The sequence below is a fragment of the Coenobita brevimanus genome, chromosome 57 (genome assembly GCF_032717465.1).
Source record: "Coenobita brevimanus isolate Jiangsu-jjx chromosome 57, ASM3271746v2, whole genome shotgun sequence".
Lineage (NCBI taxonomy): Eukaryota > Metazoa > Arthropoda > Malacostraca > Decapoda > Coenobitidae > Coenobita > Coenobita brevimanus.
In genome coordinates, this window is record NC_137010.1 from 34,449,444 (window position 1) to 34,468,178 (window position 18,735).

The following is an 18,735-nucleotide window of genomic DNA, read 5'->3' on the forward strand; positions in this document are numbered from 1 at the left end:
GAAGAGGTAAGTGAAGGCTATGTTTAACTTCTCCAGTGCGAAAAAACCCTCGTAAGCTGAGTAAAATCGTCTAGAGGTAATAAGAATAAGATTGTTGGTAGAGGACCTGTGAGCAGATGGATCTGAAGAGCCCATTAGCTTTAACAAACAAAATTCTTCGTGACTCCCAAGCACAGAGGTTTTACATTTTTTTAGGGATCTAGCCTTCATCATCAAACTCATCTGCACCTACAGCAAACCCCACATTAACTAAAATATTACGCTAAAATGCTAAAGCACACTCTGTTAAGTGCCTGATTTCTCCGTATTCTTCTTTCTTTATCTTCTTCTGTCTTCGAACGACCGTGCTCTAAAATAGCATAAACGACCACCTTGGTTATTCACAAAGGTGTTTTATTTATTTTCCACTGGGTATGGTACTTGTTAGATACTGGCCGAAAAGGGTCATAGGTCATAGATCGGGAAAAGGTAATTTTTGCAGCTTTGATCCGATTTAGACTAAACTTTGTGGAAGGCAAAGATTTATCCCCCCCCCCTGTTTTTTTTTTTTTTACAATCGGTTAGAGATAAAGGTTATCTTGAGAACTTCTGATCCAGTTTGGATCATACCTAATGAAGGGGTTGAGGGCAGCACAAGGATGAAGTATTTAAAATTTGAGAACAATTAGTCAAAGATCACAATCACAGGGCAGGGTCAAAAGTCGGTCTTCGACCGATTTAAAGAACGAGGATTTGCGCTGTCTGAGTTCTCCTTCTTGTTATCAACTTCAGATTATTTTATTCGGATCGGCGAGACTTTGTGAATGGGAAGGGGTTAGTGAGAGCCTTCACTAACACATTCAGTATTTTATTGCTCTTCTAAGTTGAATAACTTAGCAAAGCCTTTGTAATTTTCTGACAGACGCCCTTGAAAGATAGAAAGAAAAAACAAACAAACAAACAAAAAAAAGGCACAGCAAAACTGTTAAGTCCCACTCCACAGCAGGAGGCCTTCAAGAGTCCCACGCTGCCTAAAATTTGGTCTAGGTTTAGTTCTACCACTGTTAAAAATGTAGTTTTCCTGGCACTGCCTACCCAGTGATGATGTGGCCTCATGGAGCTGACCACGTCTGGTGGGTGGCAGTCCTTGCGAGTTCTTTTCTACATAAAAACTAGGACTGAGTGGAGGTGTACCAATTGGCAGTACTTTGTGTTCCTAGTAAAAAAAAAAAAAAAAAAAAAAAATGCCCAGGCATACCAGCATTGTCTGGAACCTCGGGGGGCTGCCCCTACCTTTTCTTTGGGGGTTACACCCAGCCTAAAACCTGATTTGTGTGGAGGTCTACCACTGTACTTAATTTCGCGTTCCTAAAAAAAAAAAAAAAAAATGACGCTGTTCCATCGAGGGTCACTTCCTGGGGGAGGATGTTCCACCTTGTCTTAAAGTTGCTTGTGGTGGAGGTCTAACACTAGGCAAAGTTTTCACGCCAGGTAAAAAAAAAAAAAAACTGTTCATACTGGTATTGACCTGGAATCCCAATACCGCATCTCCCCTGTAAGGGACAGCCTTTAGGATTTTAATGCGTCTACTGCAGAACCTCTCCATTTGGAAGTCTACAAGTTTGCAAATTTCTTTTTCCTAGATGCTTGCAGACACTTCCAGTTGCCAGAGAACACGTTCTATGAGATCTATTTTCCCTCCTCCTCCTCCTCCTCCATCATTCATCCTGAAGAAACACCCCACAGCATGAAAAGGATATGTAAGCACACTCCTGCATCCATTTTTTTTTTCCCTTAAGTGCCATGACATGATTCGAAAGGTAGAAGGCTATTTTTTTTCCTTCATTATTAACAAACATTTTTATTCCTGGTGGGAGAGAATATTCAGGCTGGAGGGCCTTAATGTATTCATTCTGTAAGAGAGAACTTTCATACATGAACTAAATCGCATGGAGGCAGCAAAAACGTGATTCGAAAAAGTCGTGAAATGAAAGGGTTTAAGTTGACACCGTGTCCCCAAAGTTCTTGACCCCTCGTGAGCAGCACAGGTGATGGTGTGAAAGTCAGCCCCCCCCCCTCTCTCTCTCTCTCTCTCTCTCTCTCTCTCTCTCTCTCTCTCTCATGTAAACAGTTTTTACATGAGCACAACAGGCATATTAGCGCTGTTGCATAAATTAAAGACACATCATTTAAGTCTATATGTTTTTATAGTTAAACTTCTGTATTGCAGCAGTAAGTGGGAATAGTGGTCATTAGTGCAGTTTCATTATATACAGTACGTAGATAACTTAGATAACTTGCGTATGCAGTATACTGTACACTTATTGTATATACATTTGTATATGCACACATGCATAACACATGCACGTGTGCCTGCATGTATGTATACGCAAAATTATTTATGTATATATTCTTACGCATATTTTCATATAAATATTTATTTATATATTTATATTTATACATACACATATTTTTTAATGTATATGCTGCTTATGTATTTATGTATTCATGTGCACATGTATATCAGTGTGTACATAATTATATCCATACCTTCATGTACAGTTATCAACGTCCACCTGTATAAATTACACATATACAAATTACCTAGGAATAACTTCGGACAACACTTTTAGTATGTATTTATTGGATTACTGTGTTGTCAGCACCAGGTGTTGGCAGCCAGCATCATCTGGTGGGTGGTAAGTGTTCTGGCGTTGATGGTAGCTGTCATAGAGTTCCACAGTGTTGATGCAGTGGCGGTAAAGGTGTGTTGGTGTGTGGTGGTGAAGGGGTGAGGGATCTGCCGCTGACAGTCACTGGAGAGCATCGACCTCGTGCTACTGGATGACTTGCCAGGGAAGCCACAGACGCACCAGATGGGGCACATGTTGCACTTGAGCCTTGTGAAGCATGGTAAGGGCAGCAACCTTCCATCAGTGCTCCAAGCTGTCCAGGTTCTTTATTGTTTCTCCTCTCTGCTATGTGCCGGATATTAGCCTCACAGCTCGCCTGTATTCCTTATCCGCGAGTTAAAGGTGACTTCTAGGGCAGGATATCGATACAAGAGGTACGTACTCGAGGTTGGGACGAACCTGAACTTTGTTGAGAGCCATCAGTCCTTTGGCGTCTAGGAGGTGCTTGAGACGACTGGATGCAATTGCTTTCAAGGAAGCTTTCTGTGCTGCCTCCATAATGTGGTGTTCAAAAGTTAATTTGCTGTTGAACTGTATTCCATGTACGCCCAGGGTGTTGGAGAGTTTAATCATGTAGTTTCCCAATTTTAGTTTCCCTTGAAACATGATTGTATCAAGTTGGTACCGAGTTAATGTCATTTTTTTTTTTTTTCAAAGATCACGTTATATGCGCCCCCACGATGCAGTGTATTCCAGCTACTGTGCATCTTCTCTCTTGTGAGTGTAGGTTAGAGTTCAGTCGTCAGCGTAAGCATATGATGATGGAACTCCTTGCAGTAGAACCCTGGGGAACAGAGACTCTTAAGGGATGATATGTAGATGTCTGGCCATTGATTACCGCTGATAGTATCCTGTCTATGAGGTAGTCACCAAACATCTCGAGTGTGCTTGCAGCAATGCCAAGAGCCTCGAGTTTAGCCAGCAGACCCTGGTGCCACACAGTCAAATGCACCAACGATGTCCAGGGCGATGACTAGTGTTGGGTGTCTGACATTCAGTGCATCATTCCATGAGCGTGACAATGCAAGCACCAAGTCTGACATGGAGCGGCCTTGTCTAAAACCAGACTGTCTGCTGCTTAGTAGGTGGTGTTGTTCCAAGAACTTGGTTAGGCAATCAGCAGTTAATTTTTCGAATACTTTTCTTACTACAGATAGCTGGGATATATGGCGATAATTTTTGTAGTTTGACTTCTAGATTTTCTTATGTACTGGTACAGTATGGGCATGTTTCCAAGATTTTGGCAAAACGTTCTGTAAGCAAATCTGAAATAATATTTTGAAAGGAAGGGCAAGCTCAGTGGCACAGTGTTTTAGTTTGTGTGGATTCATGTCGCCAGAGCCAGTGGCTTTCTTGGTGTTTATTTCCTTGAGTTTGCATTAACACCTGCCCCTCACATTTCAGTAAGCTCTAGCTGGTCATTACAGAGCCGTGGATTAGCAGGGGTAGGTCTGTCAGGATCCTGAACTGTCATTTTCCCCTTAAACATGTATGCCAGCAGCTCTGCCTTGTCTCGGTTGCTGGATATGTATGTCCCGTCACTGTTGGATAGAGTTCGGATTCTTTCTTGTTTTACAAGGCCTTGATATTCCATTGTTAAGGGCTACCACTGTTCGTGCCGAACTGATTACCTCTTAGCTTTCCTCTGGGGCCACATTCATATATAGGCATGACCCATTTGGCGGTGGTCTTCAAATTCATGCAGACAGATTTTTGCAGTTGTCTGTTTCTTTGTGTTGGGTGCTTTTTGAAGCGGGTCGAAGCTTTGTATTTAGCCTCAGCAGTAAGTCTTTGTCCATACCCAAACCACGGTTGGTCATCAGGTCATGTACTGTAGATGCGATGTGGGACAAACTGCTGTTGCAGGCTGAGGACATATGATGTTGTTTTTGTACGAGTAGCATCATGGTTTTCATCTCTTATCAGTAGTGTGTTCCAGTTGGTGTGACATAGCTTCTGCATTGTTGTCCAATCTGTTGCCATAGCCAAATTTCCCTCAGGGTATCTTCATCAAATGGAGCAGTGAGGTGGACCTGCGACAAGATTGCATTGTGGTCAGATGATCCAATATTGTCTAGTGGTCTGCACGTAACTGTTCTATCAGGGAAGTTAGTGAACACTGGGTCAAGTGAACCACCGTACTTGTGCACGGGAAGGAACACGTGGTTCGGAAACCCATATACCACCAGTAATTCACTGGAAGTCCCCTGAACTAGGTGTTGGTTCAGGTCACCCACGATTATTACAGTTGGCAGTTTTGTGTCCCAGTGATGTTGTTCAGGTGTTCTGTTAGATATTTCAATGGGTTTCCTCCTTTCCACAGGGGGCGGTAGGCGGCACAAAGTAACAGTGCAGTATTATTTACATCCAGTTTGGTATTTGTACAGGCAGACACTGAATGTGAAGATTTTCTTTACAGCAGATGACTGTGCCTCCTGCTTGGATGTGTTACCGACCGCGTCTATCCCAGTTGTTGTATCCAGGCATCTCCTCTAAAGTGGGCAGCACAGTGTCATCAAGGAAAGTTTTATCTGTAGCTACTTTGTCAATCTTGTGCCTGATGACAAAGTTGTGCGTCAGTTCTCCCACATTTATGAGGAATCCCTTGATATTAGCAAATAATATTTGCAGCTGCTGTCGTCTCCCTCGAGGAGATGGTGTGGGGGTGGTAGCCCTGTCGATGTTGATTATGTCTGTACCGTGGAGTATCAGTTTGTACTCAAGGCTTGGTTGTTGTTGGTACTGCACTGGATGAATTGTGTGCAAGTTCTGAGTGTGGGGATGGCTCGTAGTGTGATGGACTTTGGCCTGTTCAGTTAATATTATATTTATCAGCTGTTTTTGTACCGGTTCTGCAGCTTTAGTGTGGCAAATATCCTCTGTGTGACCCGTACTTTGGCAGAAGGTGCATCTGAGGCTCCTCTTCACGTCAACTTCTCACGTACGATACTGGTCTGAGGCGTGGCCAAGTCGCCACTGTAGTTACAGATCCAGATCCTACAGTTGTGGTCAGTATGGCCATAACACTGACACCACTCACAGTACTCGGATTCTGGGCCTCTCTGTGTCCTGTTGTATCTGTTGCTACTGTAGTTTCTATTTCAGTTTCTGTAATTTCTGTAGCTGCTACTGTTGGTGATGTTATTGCTGTTATTGTTGTAATTTTTGCTGTTAGTGTTATGATTTCTGTTACTGGTAGTGCTAATTGTGTTGTTGCTTCTGTTGTTGCTGCCGTTCATAACTCTACTTTCTCTGTTACTGATACTGTTGATGTGGCTCTTGTTGTTCCTGTAGTTGCTGCTGTTGATGTTGTGTTGTTGGCACTATTGGTGTTGTCTCTGTTGCTGTTGGCGTTTCTGTTACCGTCGTCCGTTCTGTTGTTCCTGTTATCATTGTTCCTTCCTCTGCCCGGGGCCGGTATTCTGTCAGTGCTGTTAATGTGATGAGGGCTGGGTTGTTCAAGACCTGAGGGAGTTTGGGTGCAGGGCAATGCGGTCTGAGATGTCGCGGCTAATTTCCTTGGCCTGTCTAACCACCACCAGTTGTTCCACTTCTCAGACCTGGAGCAGATATCTTTCCAGTCCCTGTGTATCTTGTGTGAGTAAGCCCTTTGATGCCACAGCTGTTAGTTATGCCAATCTCAGACAGCAGTTAGCCTAGTAAGAGAGTGCTTCGCCAAACACTTCCTCGCTGCATGTGAAAAGTTCTGATATTTGAGGTGGCGAGTTCCTTCTGCAGCTTTACCACGGTGTTCGTGAGATCTTCCCTGTTTAGCTGCTGTAGGTGCTCAATGTCTTCCTCAAATACCTCGTCAAAGGCTCTGTGTTATTTGTAATGTCAGGCTTTGTGAGGTTGACTGCTCTCTCTCTCTCTCTCTCTCTCTCTCTCTCTCTCCGTCACTGGACTACACACACACACACACACACACACACACACACACACACACACACACACACACACACACACACACACACACACACACACACACACACACACACACACACACACACACACACACACACACACACACACACACACACAGATATATACATACACACATAATCTAGGAGTCTTGAAAAATCAATTCTTGCCACCAGAACTTTATTGCAACGACAACAACCTTATTTGGATACACAGTGAAAAAGAGGAGTAAAAAGACTAAAAATAGCGTCATTCAGGGACAAAGAAATCCAAGGTGACCCACACGACCAAAAAGAAATAATATATTGGACGCGGGATTACAATGGAGAAAAAAAGAAAAAAAAAGGGGAAGTAAAAATTATGTTCAAACTGTTTTTTTTTCGAGTCTAAAAAACAAGGAGGAAAAAAAGTTGCACCTAATTATGTTTAAAGATAAAAACGTGCAGGTCCAGGCAAATGTAAAAGAGCAAACCCAGTGTGGAAAGAATACAAACAAAACTGGCAGTACTGTAGGCCTGAAGGGCACAGAATCCAGTTCATAAGTTACCACAGAGAATACAAATGTCGTCATAGTCTAAAAATAACATGAAGCTTGGAAATAGAGTTAATGGTTACAGCAGCTAAGGAAAAAATAGCTACAGGAAATTCTGAAATCATGAAATTATATGTCTTGCTATAGAAAGAAAAGAAGTCCATGGTGAAAATAATCTAGGGCAAAGACAGAGAAAGAACTTTAAGAAAAACTGCCTGATGATTCACTACAAGAGCTGAAGACTGGACAAACTGAAGGAAAATACAAACAACGGTAAATACAGAGTATGTAGAGAATAGTACCGAAATAAATGATGATAAACTTGAAGCACGTACACTGGCTACAGGGATAATAAATACGGACACACAGACACACGTACGAAAAGCAGAATCACAACTTGCAGTGAGCTTAAACGATTCCCATTAGGAGTGGGAGTGAGTGGGAGAGGGAGAGAGTAAGTGGGAGAGGCTGGAAGGGAGTAAGCGAGAGAAGTGAGTGGGTGGGAGAGGTTAGACGTGAGTGGGGAAGGAGTGGAGAGGGTAGGAATGAATGGGAGAGGATGTCAGTGAGGAGGAGAGAGCAGGAGTGAGTGGGAGAGGGTGGGAGTGATTGAGAGGAGGGAATGGGTGGGAGAGAGTAGGAGTGATTGGGTGAGGGTATATTGTTTATGTTGAAATCGAGTTGAAATCAGTTTAATGTTCACCCTTTGTGGTAAAAACACACTGCTTAAGTATCAACACTCTCTTGGTCAAAAAAAAAAAGGGAGGGGGGGTAGGAGACTGGAAACAGAGAGAAGAGAGGGGAGAAAAGAATAACTACAGGATGAATATAAGAAAGCAAGGATGTGGAATGGGTATAAATAGTTTGTTAATATAGGATAAGAAACGTTAAGGTAGACAATAAATAATGAAAAAATGCAGGATGGGGAATGAAAGTATATATGTAATTATAGGATGCTAATAGTTGGGCAGGGAACGAGCATAATGCTGAGTTAGGGGTAGTTTACACAATTTAACCAGTCTTATACCTATTCTTTTTACATGCAAAATATTTATAGATATCCAGAATACTGGTACACCAGACATACGTAGAAATAATAATACCGTACTTAACTAGTATTCGTAAAATTAGTAAATAATACTATAGTTCACTACGAAGATACGTACTAATAATAACAGCTTCGAAATAGTGTAAAACCAACTTTGCCAGCTGTCATAGTTGCTATTAGGTGCCTGCTGCTTGATTGCACAAGAATATGGAGACGATGAGAGCTGCTGGTTGATGGGCTGGTGGATTGTTTGCCCCAAGAACAATAATGATGTCTGTTAACCCCTTCATTGCTATGACGCCTCCCCCCTCCCTCACCTTTTTTTCTTTTTTCTTACTACCGCCAGACGATTACAGTGTCCGTTTAAGACCTTAGGCTGTGAGAGTTTTTGATAGTTCCCATTAACCTAGCAGACTAGCTGTTTCATAAAAGTCTTTTATGTTCATAATTATTATTATTTTGAAATGTTATGTTGTTGACGCATGTTGGGTGAAAAATCACTTGCTGACTGGTAATTGACAGTTAACATATGGCGTGATGATACTCAGCAGATGTAATGTTGGTGTCTGAGCAGGCAATTTTATAACAAATGAACAATATCCTGTTCACCCACCAGTACAAATGGGGATCTGGATGTAAAACGACGACTGCTGGTCGTATGATGAAAACTGTGGCAGCCAAAACTGGTTGTCCGCTTTAATGACCCTCGTACAGTATCTAGACATAAATAGAAATCATTGCCTTTCGACCACTGATTCTGAGTACGTTAAATATGGGAATTTAAGTTGGCTGTTTGCTTGTATTGTATAAATGGGGATCAGTCAGAGGAACGTGTGCTAGAGGGTGTGATGATTTGGGGTTGGTGACAGTGTCGAACAGAGACAGTATTTACCCAAATTTAGGGGAAAAAATGAGGAATAGTTTGTATGTCTGAAGACGGTGAGATGGAATGAGTGACAGGGTTAAGGAGTATATATGAAGTGGAATGAAATGTCTGACAATTGAGTCTATGTGGGAAGGTTGTTGGAATGGAAAAAGTAAGTTGAGTATATGCGGCAAGGTGGTTGGTGATAGGGTTATGATCGACGAATAGGAAGATGGGTTGGGATGGAATGAAGAGAGCTTGATTGGGATGGATTAAAATCAAGGTTGAGGAATATACGCATGAGGTGTGTTGGAATGAAGGACTGAAAGTAATCAGTTTATATGACTGTTGTATGATATAATCATCGGTACCCCTCACGGGTAGGGAGTAACTCGACACAACAGCCTTATTTGAAGACGCAATTAAGGGGCTCTTTTATTTAACTGGCTTCGATTTTGTGTTTCAAAATCGAAGTGGAAGATAGAAAAGGAGGTTGTAAGAAGAGCTGAGTAAACGTATGAAATAAACTGGATAAAGATGACAATAAACTGGGTAAAGATGACAGTCGGAAATCGGAAGACTGGGACGGTCTCCAGTGCTTTGGTGTTTTCGTGTTCCTTTAAGTTCCCTCTTAAACGCCCCACAGCAAAATTATCCTGTCCCATTCGATATTACAGTCTGTGGTTTCTCTTTAACGGGACGGCTTCTTATCTCTTCCATCACAGGGGTTTTTCTTTAGATGAATCAAGCCGTCTGTCGGCAGCCAGAATATACAATATGCGTACTCGGACTGAAGGTCTCTCTCTCTCTCTCTCTCTCTCTCTCTCTCTCTCTCTCACACACACACACACACACACACACACACAAAATCCGTAAGTCCATCAATCCAGCCCTATCCGACTCCCTGTCTTATATCTAATCCCCTTTATTCTACCCCTTATTATCTAGTCCTAACATTTGCACCTCATTTCCCAGCCCTTTACACTCTGCTGAGAAATGAAGTGAACTCTGCAACCTGAAGTGATGCGAACTTTCTATTTTAGCTCCATATTTTATCATCTTTGTTCTCTCAATACGATGACGTCTCATGTTGGTTAATTCTTTCTGCCTCCAGATAAATTTACTATCTTACGAAATGTCACTCGTTAAAGAGGTTAATGAAGGTTATTTTATATATAACCTTTCCAGTTCAAAAAAGTTTGTAAGCCGAATAAATCGTTTGAAGGAAGTAAAAAATCAGCATGTAAGACGTCACCGTACCGAAAATGTGAAGGCAGGCGGCTACTGGGACGAAATCTCCCCCGGTAGATTTCGTCCACTGACCTACTAAAGAGTTGTATTTTTTATTTTATTTTGCCATTTTCTACGAACTGCTTAAAAATCCAGTTATAATGTATATTAAGGAAATATCACATGTGTTGAAATAGGCCATAAGGGAGCTTACGAGTGAAAATTGAACTTAAATGTGAAAAACTTCTGGAAGTTTTTACAGCTGGCTAGCTACAGAGGGTAATGCAGGAAGCATAGGCTACCGAATGTATTTATGAATAACTAAAATGTTTTTAATGCTTTTATTGTAAGGTAGTTTCCATCGATACTACTACCGGCTTCTGAACTAAGTACATTTGATAGGCTACTATGCAGTCTAAGGGATACAGTGTGTGTAAGTAGACAAGATACCACTGTGTAAGTAGACAAGATAGCAAAGTACTTGCGTATTAACATGTAATAAAACAGTTGCTTATCGTTCACTTCATTATTGCGACATATGTATTTCGTGTATTCACACGTGTAGAAATCTGCCCAAGGAAACTCGTTCTTATAAAGAAAACAGTGAGTACAGTAATACGTTGGACATTCAAGGATGAAAGTAAACTAATACACTATTGTTAGGTTAACGTTAAAAGTAAGAAAGAAAACTTGTTTGGTGGCTATCTGAGAAAACGGTAAGTTAATCATTTCAGTCCTAACTAACGGAGAGAAAGCATGTAAAACCACGCATCATTATGCAGTACAGACAAGTTATAAGTAAGATAAAAGTAATATAACCAGGGAGAAATATGTTTCAGGTATAGTATAAATAAAAGCATATGCCCAAAAGACAACAGACTCGAACCACACACACACACACACACACCAAAGTTAACAAGTAATTCAGATTTTAAATAAGCTAAAAGCTAGAAGTACTGATATAACCTTTTAAACCTTTATCATAAGGATTATGAATCGTTTACTATAAATTTCATAATATAGCCCAATGCATCATCAGATAACGGTTTGAGTGATAATGAACTGTTAGCTGTCATAGAAATCGGGACTTCAGTTTTCAAAATTCCTCCTACACCTCCATCCCCCAAGTAAGGATTTATAAGCATTAGGCTACAGTTCCTCCTCCTCTTCATCTACTATCCTTTATTTTTTCTTTTCCATTAAGTTTCTTCTTCCTCCTCATATTTATATTCCATCCGGCTGCATTTTCTTCCTTTAATTTTTTCTTATTTCCAGTGCGTTGCTTCTTTCTCTTCAGTTTTCTTCTGCTGGTGTTCTTTTTAGATGTTTCCATTTCCTCCTTGTTGCCTCAAAGTCACTCTCGCGTCTTCTTTTTATTATCTCGACCGAACTGCTTCTTCCTTCATCGGGCTGAGCTAAGACTTTTAGCCTTACAATCCCCAGACCCTGACGGTCATATCCCAGGAGCAGCTGGCAAAGGCGATTCCGCTGGGAGCCACTGCTAGTGAGGTAATCCTGTTCTCGTGCCCTTGCAGAGTGCCTGCCGGGAGGAATGACGTAAGTTACATTATTTAGCTTAGGCCATATATATATATATATATATATATATATATATATATATATATATATATATATATATATATATATATATATATATATATATATGCAGTCGACCGAATTTCACGATGCATTCCCAAGGACATGAGAGGCCTCCATGCATCTCCTTACCAGTTATCTTCCCCTTTTCTGGAAATACCAATTAGACGCGTCCCTTACGGTCGTGGTCTATTGGTACCGTGCCTTCATCCCTCTGCCGCAAATTGTCCTCCTGCTTATTTTCAATTCAATCCGGAGTGTTTTGCTAAGACACGGAGGACGAGATGAAATGAGGTCAGCAGCCCTGAGGCATTGTTACCACATATTTTATGGGTATATATTAATTCCTGTCTCTCACAGCTTGGGTTAATTGAAATCAAGATCGCTCGAAAAGCGTTGGGCTTGCTTCTCACTCCGGTTGGTTGTTTATACAAGCACGGGAGTATTAAGGTGTAATATGCTATAGAGTATATGACAGCTAAGTAAGAGATGCTTCATTCGGGAGGATTTTGTGCAAATGTGAATGACAGACAGAAAGTCTGCTAAAATAATTCGGTAATGAATGATGTTGTAGCTTTTTGATAACTCTTGATCATCACAGAAGAAAAGCAAGTCGTGTATTACTAATATTTGTGAGGTGTAAGAGCTGGAGGCTAGGCTGCCGTGGTCCAAAACCTGGAAAGGTTGGAGACCAATCTGTGCCCTTAGTAACATTACATGATGGAAGCCGCCTCTCGAACCAAACTTAACCTGACAGTAGCTGGTGCCCTAGACCAGCAAAGGAACAGGCGGCTTGTTATGCTGGTACCCACCTTGGTGTGTGGTCTTCATGGTGTCCCAGAAGTGGATGGTGTTGTCGTCTGAGCCGCACATGATGTAGCGGCCGGAGCTGCTGAGGCCGCAGCTGGTGAAGCCCGAGTTGGCGGTGGGGGGCTTGTACTCGGCTATCTGCTGGTCGCTGCGCATGTCCCACATCCGAGCTGTTTTGTCCTCAGACCCGGAGGCGATCGCTTGGCCGGAGGGGTGGAACTGTTGGCATTAAATACATAGTGATAGGGACGGGAGCTGTGTGTGTGTGTGTGTGTGTGTGTGTGTGTGTGTGTGTGTGTGTGTGTGTGTGTTGTGGTAATAATGGTGTTGCAGTGTGAGATGAGGTGCTGCACAATATTCATACTGCATATTGTCTCTTCTAACACTGGGTAGTTTCATGCGGAGAACCGAGTGCAAATGTAAATCAGTTACAAAAACAAGAAGCAGTGCCACGGCACAGCAAACCCATCCCTGGCAGTCATTTCAGTGCTGACGTATAAACACAACTTGATATCTAGTCAAAGATGTCACATATCAGAGTTGGAGTAAATTGGGTGAAAATTGACGATTTTATGCCCATTTGAAATTTTAGGCCTGACCCACCAGACATTGGTCCCCTTACCTCTAACTGGGGGATGATCCCCCCTGATATAATGAGGGGGTATGTTATAGGATGCAGATTTGAAAGATTCACCTTTAGGTCATGGTTTCATGTCGATATGACGAATTTGAAAGGAGTTATGGAGAAAAGAAGATTTTTTTTTTTTCCTTGGCCCAATTTGGCCTAAAATTTAATCATGTGATCAGGTCCCTGTAGTTTTAATCAAAATCGCACTAGTAGTTTTAGCATAAAGTTGTTAACAGACAGACAAACAAACAGACAGACAAACCGAATGAAAACAATACCCGTCCCCAAGCCCCTCCGGGACGGTGACGTGTTACAAGGATAAACAGTGAATTGATGTATTACCCTGTACCGGACAGTACGGTTGCTTTTACCTTTATATTTTTGTTTTCTATGTTGGAGTTAGTGATATATTTGGAAACTGAGTTATGATGATGGTGATGAAGTGAATTTGTTATAGTATATTTGTTGCGGCCCCTGTGGATGAAATCTGGGATTGGTCGTTTGGGAAAGATAGATAAATAGGTAGTGTGATAGATAGATAGATAGATGGATAGATAGATAGGTACTCGTAGATATAAAACTGTACTCAGAGTTGACGTTCGTGGTGTGTTAAGATACCGTTGACAGGTCTACTGTATATTGGGATGGTAGAAGACACGTATATGGATAGACAGGGAGGATAGAGAGGTAGATTGACTGATTGATATGTAGACAGAAGAAGAGATAAAAAGATAGGTAGAAACCTTAATGACACACAGAATTAACGTCACATGTGTTCACATAGGTAGCCAGATAGAGGATAGATAGACAGAGACAAACGGATAGAGGAAACAGTCAGATACATAGACAGATGGACAGGGATCAAAAAGAACTGTCACAGACTTAGTTGACGTTGGAGGTGTATTCGCGTAGGTAAATAGAGAGAATGGTAAAAGATAGATCGATAAGCAGAGATAGGCGGATAAGTTAAGTAAACCAAGAGACAGCAACGAAATAATACTGACAGAAGGAGGTGACGTCGGAAGAGTGTCAAGATTAGAGGACAGACAGGGAACACCGTGGTGGATTTTGAAGGGGGTCATGGGATAATCTGATGTATCAGAGGTCACTGGTGAGAGTTTTATAATTTCCCAGAGGCAATATTTGTTAGGATTTCTTTTTTCTGTAAACCATCTTGCGCAGAGCTTCCTAGAGGCAGTGCAGGATCAGTTTCTTAAATGCAGAAGAGACTAATTTGTCATGAACGTTTTCGTAAAGAAAAAGTAGACGGAGTTTGACGTAAGAATGGGATATTAACCTGGTATCAGCAAATTGGCTGCCTGGTTCTTTCTTTTAGTCTTTCCGTCTTTCTCTGTAAAGCTTTTCTTTCTTTCTTTTTACCTGTTAAACATTAAAACTGCTAAAAGGATTATCGGTTCCACATAGAAGCTGCTCTCTTCCGTACCCTGTCTGCGTATCAACCTCAAATACCCAACGTAGAAACAAAAATGCAACTTCAATCGTACCATTGAATTTTCAGATTACTATCTAAGTGATGTTGTGTTACTGCACAGCATCTTCAGTTTTAATCACTCATGCCTAATATGCTCACTCGACTGGTGCCTCTGTGTAAGAGGCTTCAACTGTAGGTGTAGATGGGGGCCACAAATGTTATCGTAATTTGTCCGGCGAGGCCACAGATGTTATCGTATGTAGTCGGGGGGGGGGGGGAACAGATGTTATCATATTTCCCGGGGAGGGGCCACAGAAGGAAAACTTTTGGGAACGACTGACCTAGGTAGACAGACTGATAGAACGTTAGGTTAACAAACAGTAAAAGAGGAGACAAACGTAAGCAGACAGGTGGGCAAATAGGCATATGACAATAGAGGAGGCATCTATCCTTCTGTCTATCTATCCATCTCTGTCTGAGAGAGAGAGAGAGAGAGAGAGAGAAAAAAGAATGACAGATAAATAGAGACGGAAAAGGTAGGCAGACAGATAGCAGTAATACAGAGAAATGGGTAGATAGACAGCAGCTAGCTAATAATAATAACAGACGAGTTGACGTGTAATGCGTGTCCCCTGTTGAAGTGTTTGCAGGTCATGGAGTTGACCAAGTTGGCGTTAGAGATAAAGGAAATGCACAGATAGATAGATAAAGGAAATGCACAGATAGATAGATAAAGGAAATGCATAGATAGATAGATAAAGGAAATGCATAGATAGATAGCAACAGAGGAGACATTCAGAGAAGAGGTATAGATAGGTAGATAGACAGGTAGGTATGGTAGATGGACTGATAGCAACAAAGTAGATAGGTAGGTCGGTATGTACAGTAGGCGGACTGATAACTGTAGAGGTGATTGGTAGGTATGAAAGTAGGCAGGTCGGTAGGTCATTACATAGGAAAGCAGAGGGACAAGCAGAGAAAAAATCCTGATTGGTCAGTAGGTAGGTAGGTAGGTCAGTAGGTGGGAAAACAGAAGGGCATAGCAATAGAAGAGTTGTGATAGTTGGGTAGGTAAGAAAGTAGGGGGACACGACAATAAAAGAGTACTGATAGGAAGGTATGTGAGAAAGTAGACCACCATAGCAATAAAAGAGTTCTGATAGGTAGGGTACGTGGGTAGGTAAGTATATGTTGGTAGGTGGATCAGTAACTAGGAAAGTAGAGGGACACAACAATAACAGAATACTGATAGGTAGGTAGGCAGGTATGTCGATAGGTAGGAAAGTAGATGGATATAGCAATAAAGGAGTACTGACAGGTGGGTAAGTAGCCAGATGGATAGGTCAGTAGCTAGGAAAGTACAGGGGCATAGCTAGAAAGGAGTACTGATAGGTCCATAGATAGGTAGGTAGAGAAACATATGAATAAGATGATACTAACATAGACAGAGTTGACGTCTGATGTGTGTCCCCAGAATGACTGTTTGCAGGTCTTGGAGTCCCTCAGGTCCCACACCTTGATGGTCCGGTCCACAGAGCCCGTCACGAAGCAGCTCTGCAGACACAAACACAGTCACAGTCACTACATCAACCAAGTTTTTCCCTTAAACCTGTCTCCTCAGCAGTTTTATAGACGGTTGTATGCATGGTATCTTTAGACGGTTTTACTCAGCTCAGGAGAGACTTTTCAAACGGGACAGGTTATAGGCATAGGCGTCATTAACTCTTATGGGGTGTTCTCTTAAGCTTAACAAAATTCTGTGCTAGCAACGACGGTAGGACAACATCCTTGGGCTGAAGATGTTGCATATTATCAGTAAATCGTTATGTTTGATTTCATTTCATATATTAATATTTGTTCTATTTTTTTTTTTTTTTTTTTTTTAAGTGTTGGGTAGCCGTATCAATAAATACCTGATCGGGCGCCAGACTCATTGTAGCCACGTCTCCAGAGTGGCCGAAGAATTCCGTCACCTTCTTGCCGGCCGAAATGTCCCAGTGGATGCTGAGGGGAGACGGGTGGATGAACAGAGACATGGGTAGGCACAAAAAAGATAGATTGATGAAAAGATGCGTGTATGGACAGGAAGAAGATGATGAATGAAAAGATGCATGGGTAGACGCAGAGAAAGTAATGGATGAAAAGATTCATGGATAGACAGAAGATAGTGATTGAAAAGATGCATGAGTAGACATAAAGAAGATAGGTGGCGGAAAACATGCATAGGTATACACGAAGAAGATAACGGATGAAGAGATGCATGGTTAGGCAGAAAGAAGGTAAACATTTTGGACAGCCCTTTTTTGTTAATTTGAGAAGCGAGTGCTGCTGGATGGATGGATGAAACTAGGCTTGGACAGGTATAAAGATACTGGATGAAACAGGACTAGATAAATTTTCAGCGGAAGCCACAACTCGTTATTAAAAATGAAACAATGTTTTATGTGATTCGTTTGCTTTTGTGTCTGCTTCTCTCGGAAATCACCAGTTTCCGAATTGTGCCCTTCCCGCTTTCCCCAGCTGTCGATAATGATGAACTCGTGGGAATTATAGCAATACCTAACCTAACCTAACCAAGGTACCTTGTTTCGGGTCCGGGAAAATGGCGGCCTCATTGTGGTACGTCACGCAATTGCCAGTAAAAACAAACATGAAATTTCAAAGGGAATTAAAGTTGAGCTGTGACGGAAATGTCATAGACGAAAATTTTCAGCGCTGAATGGTGAGATATAAGTGAAAAACAGTTCATGGTACTTGAATTTCTGGTGTGGTTTCTGAATATTATTCCAGGCTTTGATAGGCAAAGAAGATATTTAAGTTGGGTATCGTGCAAGTTTGATTATCTGAGAAGTGGATGTTGGTGTAGGAATAGAGGGACTGTGAAAGAAAATTGGTAGTTACGGCAGTATTCCCTTTTCGATAATACGAGTGTTGGATGCTGGGGGAAGGAAAGGTGGATGAAAAGAGAAGTGGATGGACACAAGAAAATATATAAGCAATTTAGACAGCTTCACCGCTTTGGTTATTTGAGGAGTGGATGCTGATGTGGGATAAGTATACAGATAACGGATAGTGGTAGACACACGGTTTGGATATCGCACCTTCTTTGCTAACTTGAGGAATGGATGTAGGGAAGAAGTGGATGATAAGGGCTATGAACGGACGCAAAGAAGATAGGTACCGTAGTCTGGATGTCTCAGCGGATGCTCAGGATAGGTGAATGAAAAGAGACATTACTAGATACAAAGATAAGCAATTCATAGGGATTTTTTTTTTTTCTGATTATGGGAATCGGTGGATAGGTACACGGAAAGTATGCAGTTTGAACAGCTCACATAATTAATTACAAATCTGAGGAGTACATCCTGAGAACGGGAGATTTGGATGGAAAATTGGGTAAAAAAGGGTATAAATGGACAAAAAGGTGATGGATAATATAGGCAGTGCCTCAGAAAAAGTAAAAACAAAAAAATAAATAATAATAATAATAATAATAATAATAATAATAATAATACCATTTTCCTGATCAGATAACCCGGTTGATGATGAAGGAAGGATAGTTGAAAGAGAAAATGGCCTGGATATAAAAGAATAGTTAAAATCAGGATGCGTCCATACTAAATACTTGCTGGCGCGGGTGGGTGCGAGCGGGAGTTTGCATCACTGTGACCTCTACAAATGGCCCCACTGGACGCGAGCCAGTACAGACGAGAACTTATATGGGTTATAATGATGCAGAACTCCCGCCCTTGCGCAACCGCCCATGCCAGCAAGCATATGGTGTGGACGCGCACTTAGGGATAACAGATTCTCTAGTTATAGATGACTGAATGGATCTAGATGAAAGAATGGTTGTACAGTATATTAAGGAATGATTACACACTATGCAAAAGTATGGTTGTAAGTGAGAGAATGGATATAGATTAGATAATAATTATAAATGAAAGTGTGTTTTTATGAGTGAGTGGGTATGAACAAAGGAATGGTAACGGTATTGTAAC

General features: G+C 41.5%; 1 protein-coding gene across 1 annotated transcript in view; it reads right to left on the reverse strand.

Annotated features, from left to right (window-relative positions):
- Nucleotides 1-11,687: 11,687 nt before the first annotated feature.
- The window catches only part of Gbeta76C (guanine nucleotide-binding protein subunit beta-2), a 54,405-nt gene continuing 47,357 nt past the window's right edge, over nucleotides 11,688-18,735 (reverse strand). Inside the window, exons 6-9 of the mRNA XM_080274260.1 lie at nucleotides 16,648-16,738; nucleotides 16,175-16,288; nucleotides 12,677-12,893; nucleotides 11,688-11,808 (exon numbers count right to left, since the gene is read on the reverse strand). Of these exons, the coding sequence (XP_080130386.1) occupies nucleotides 11,699-11,808; nucleotides 12,677-12,893; nucleotides 16,175-16,288; nucleotides 16,648-16,738 (532 nt within the window). The 3' untranslated portion in view covers nucleotides 11,688-11,698. The remainder of the gene's footprint in view (nucleotides 11,809-12,676; nucleotides 12,894-16,174; nucleotides 16,289-16,647; nucleotides 16,739-18,735) is intronic.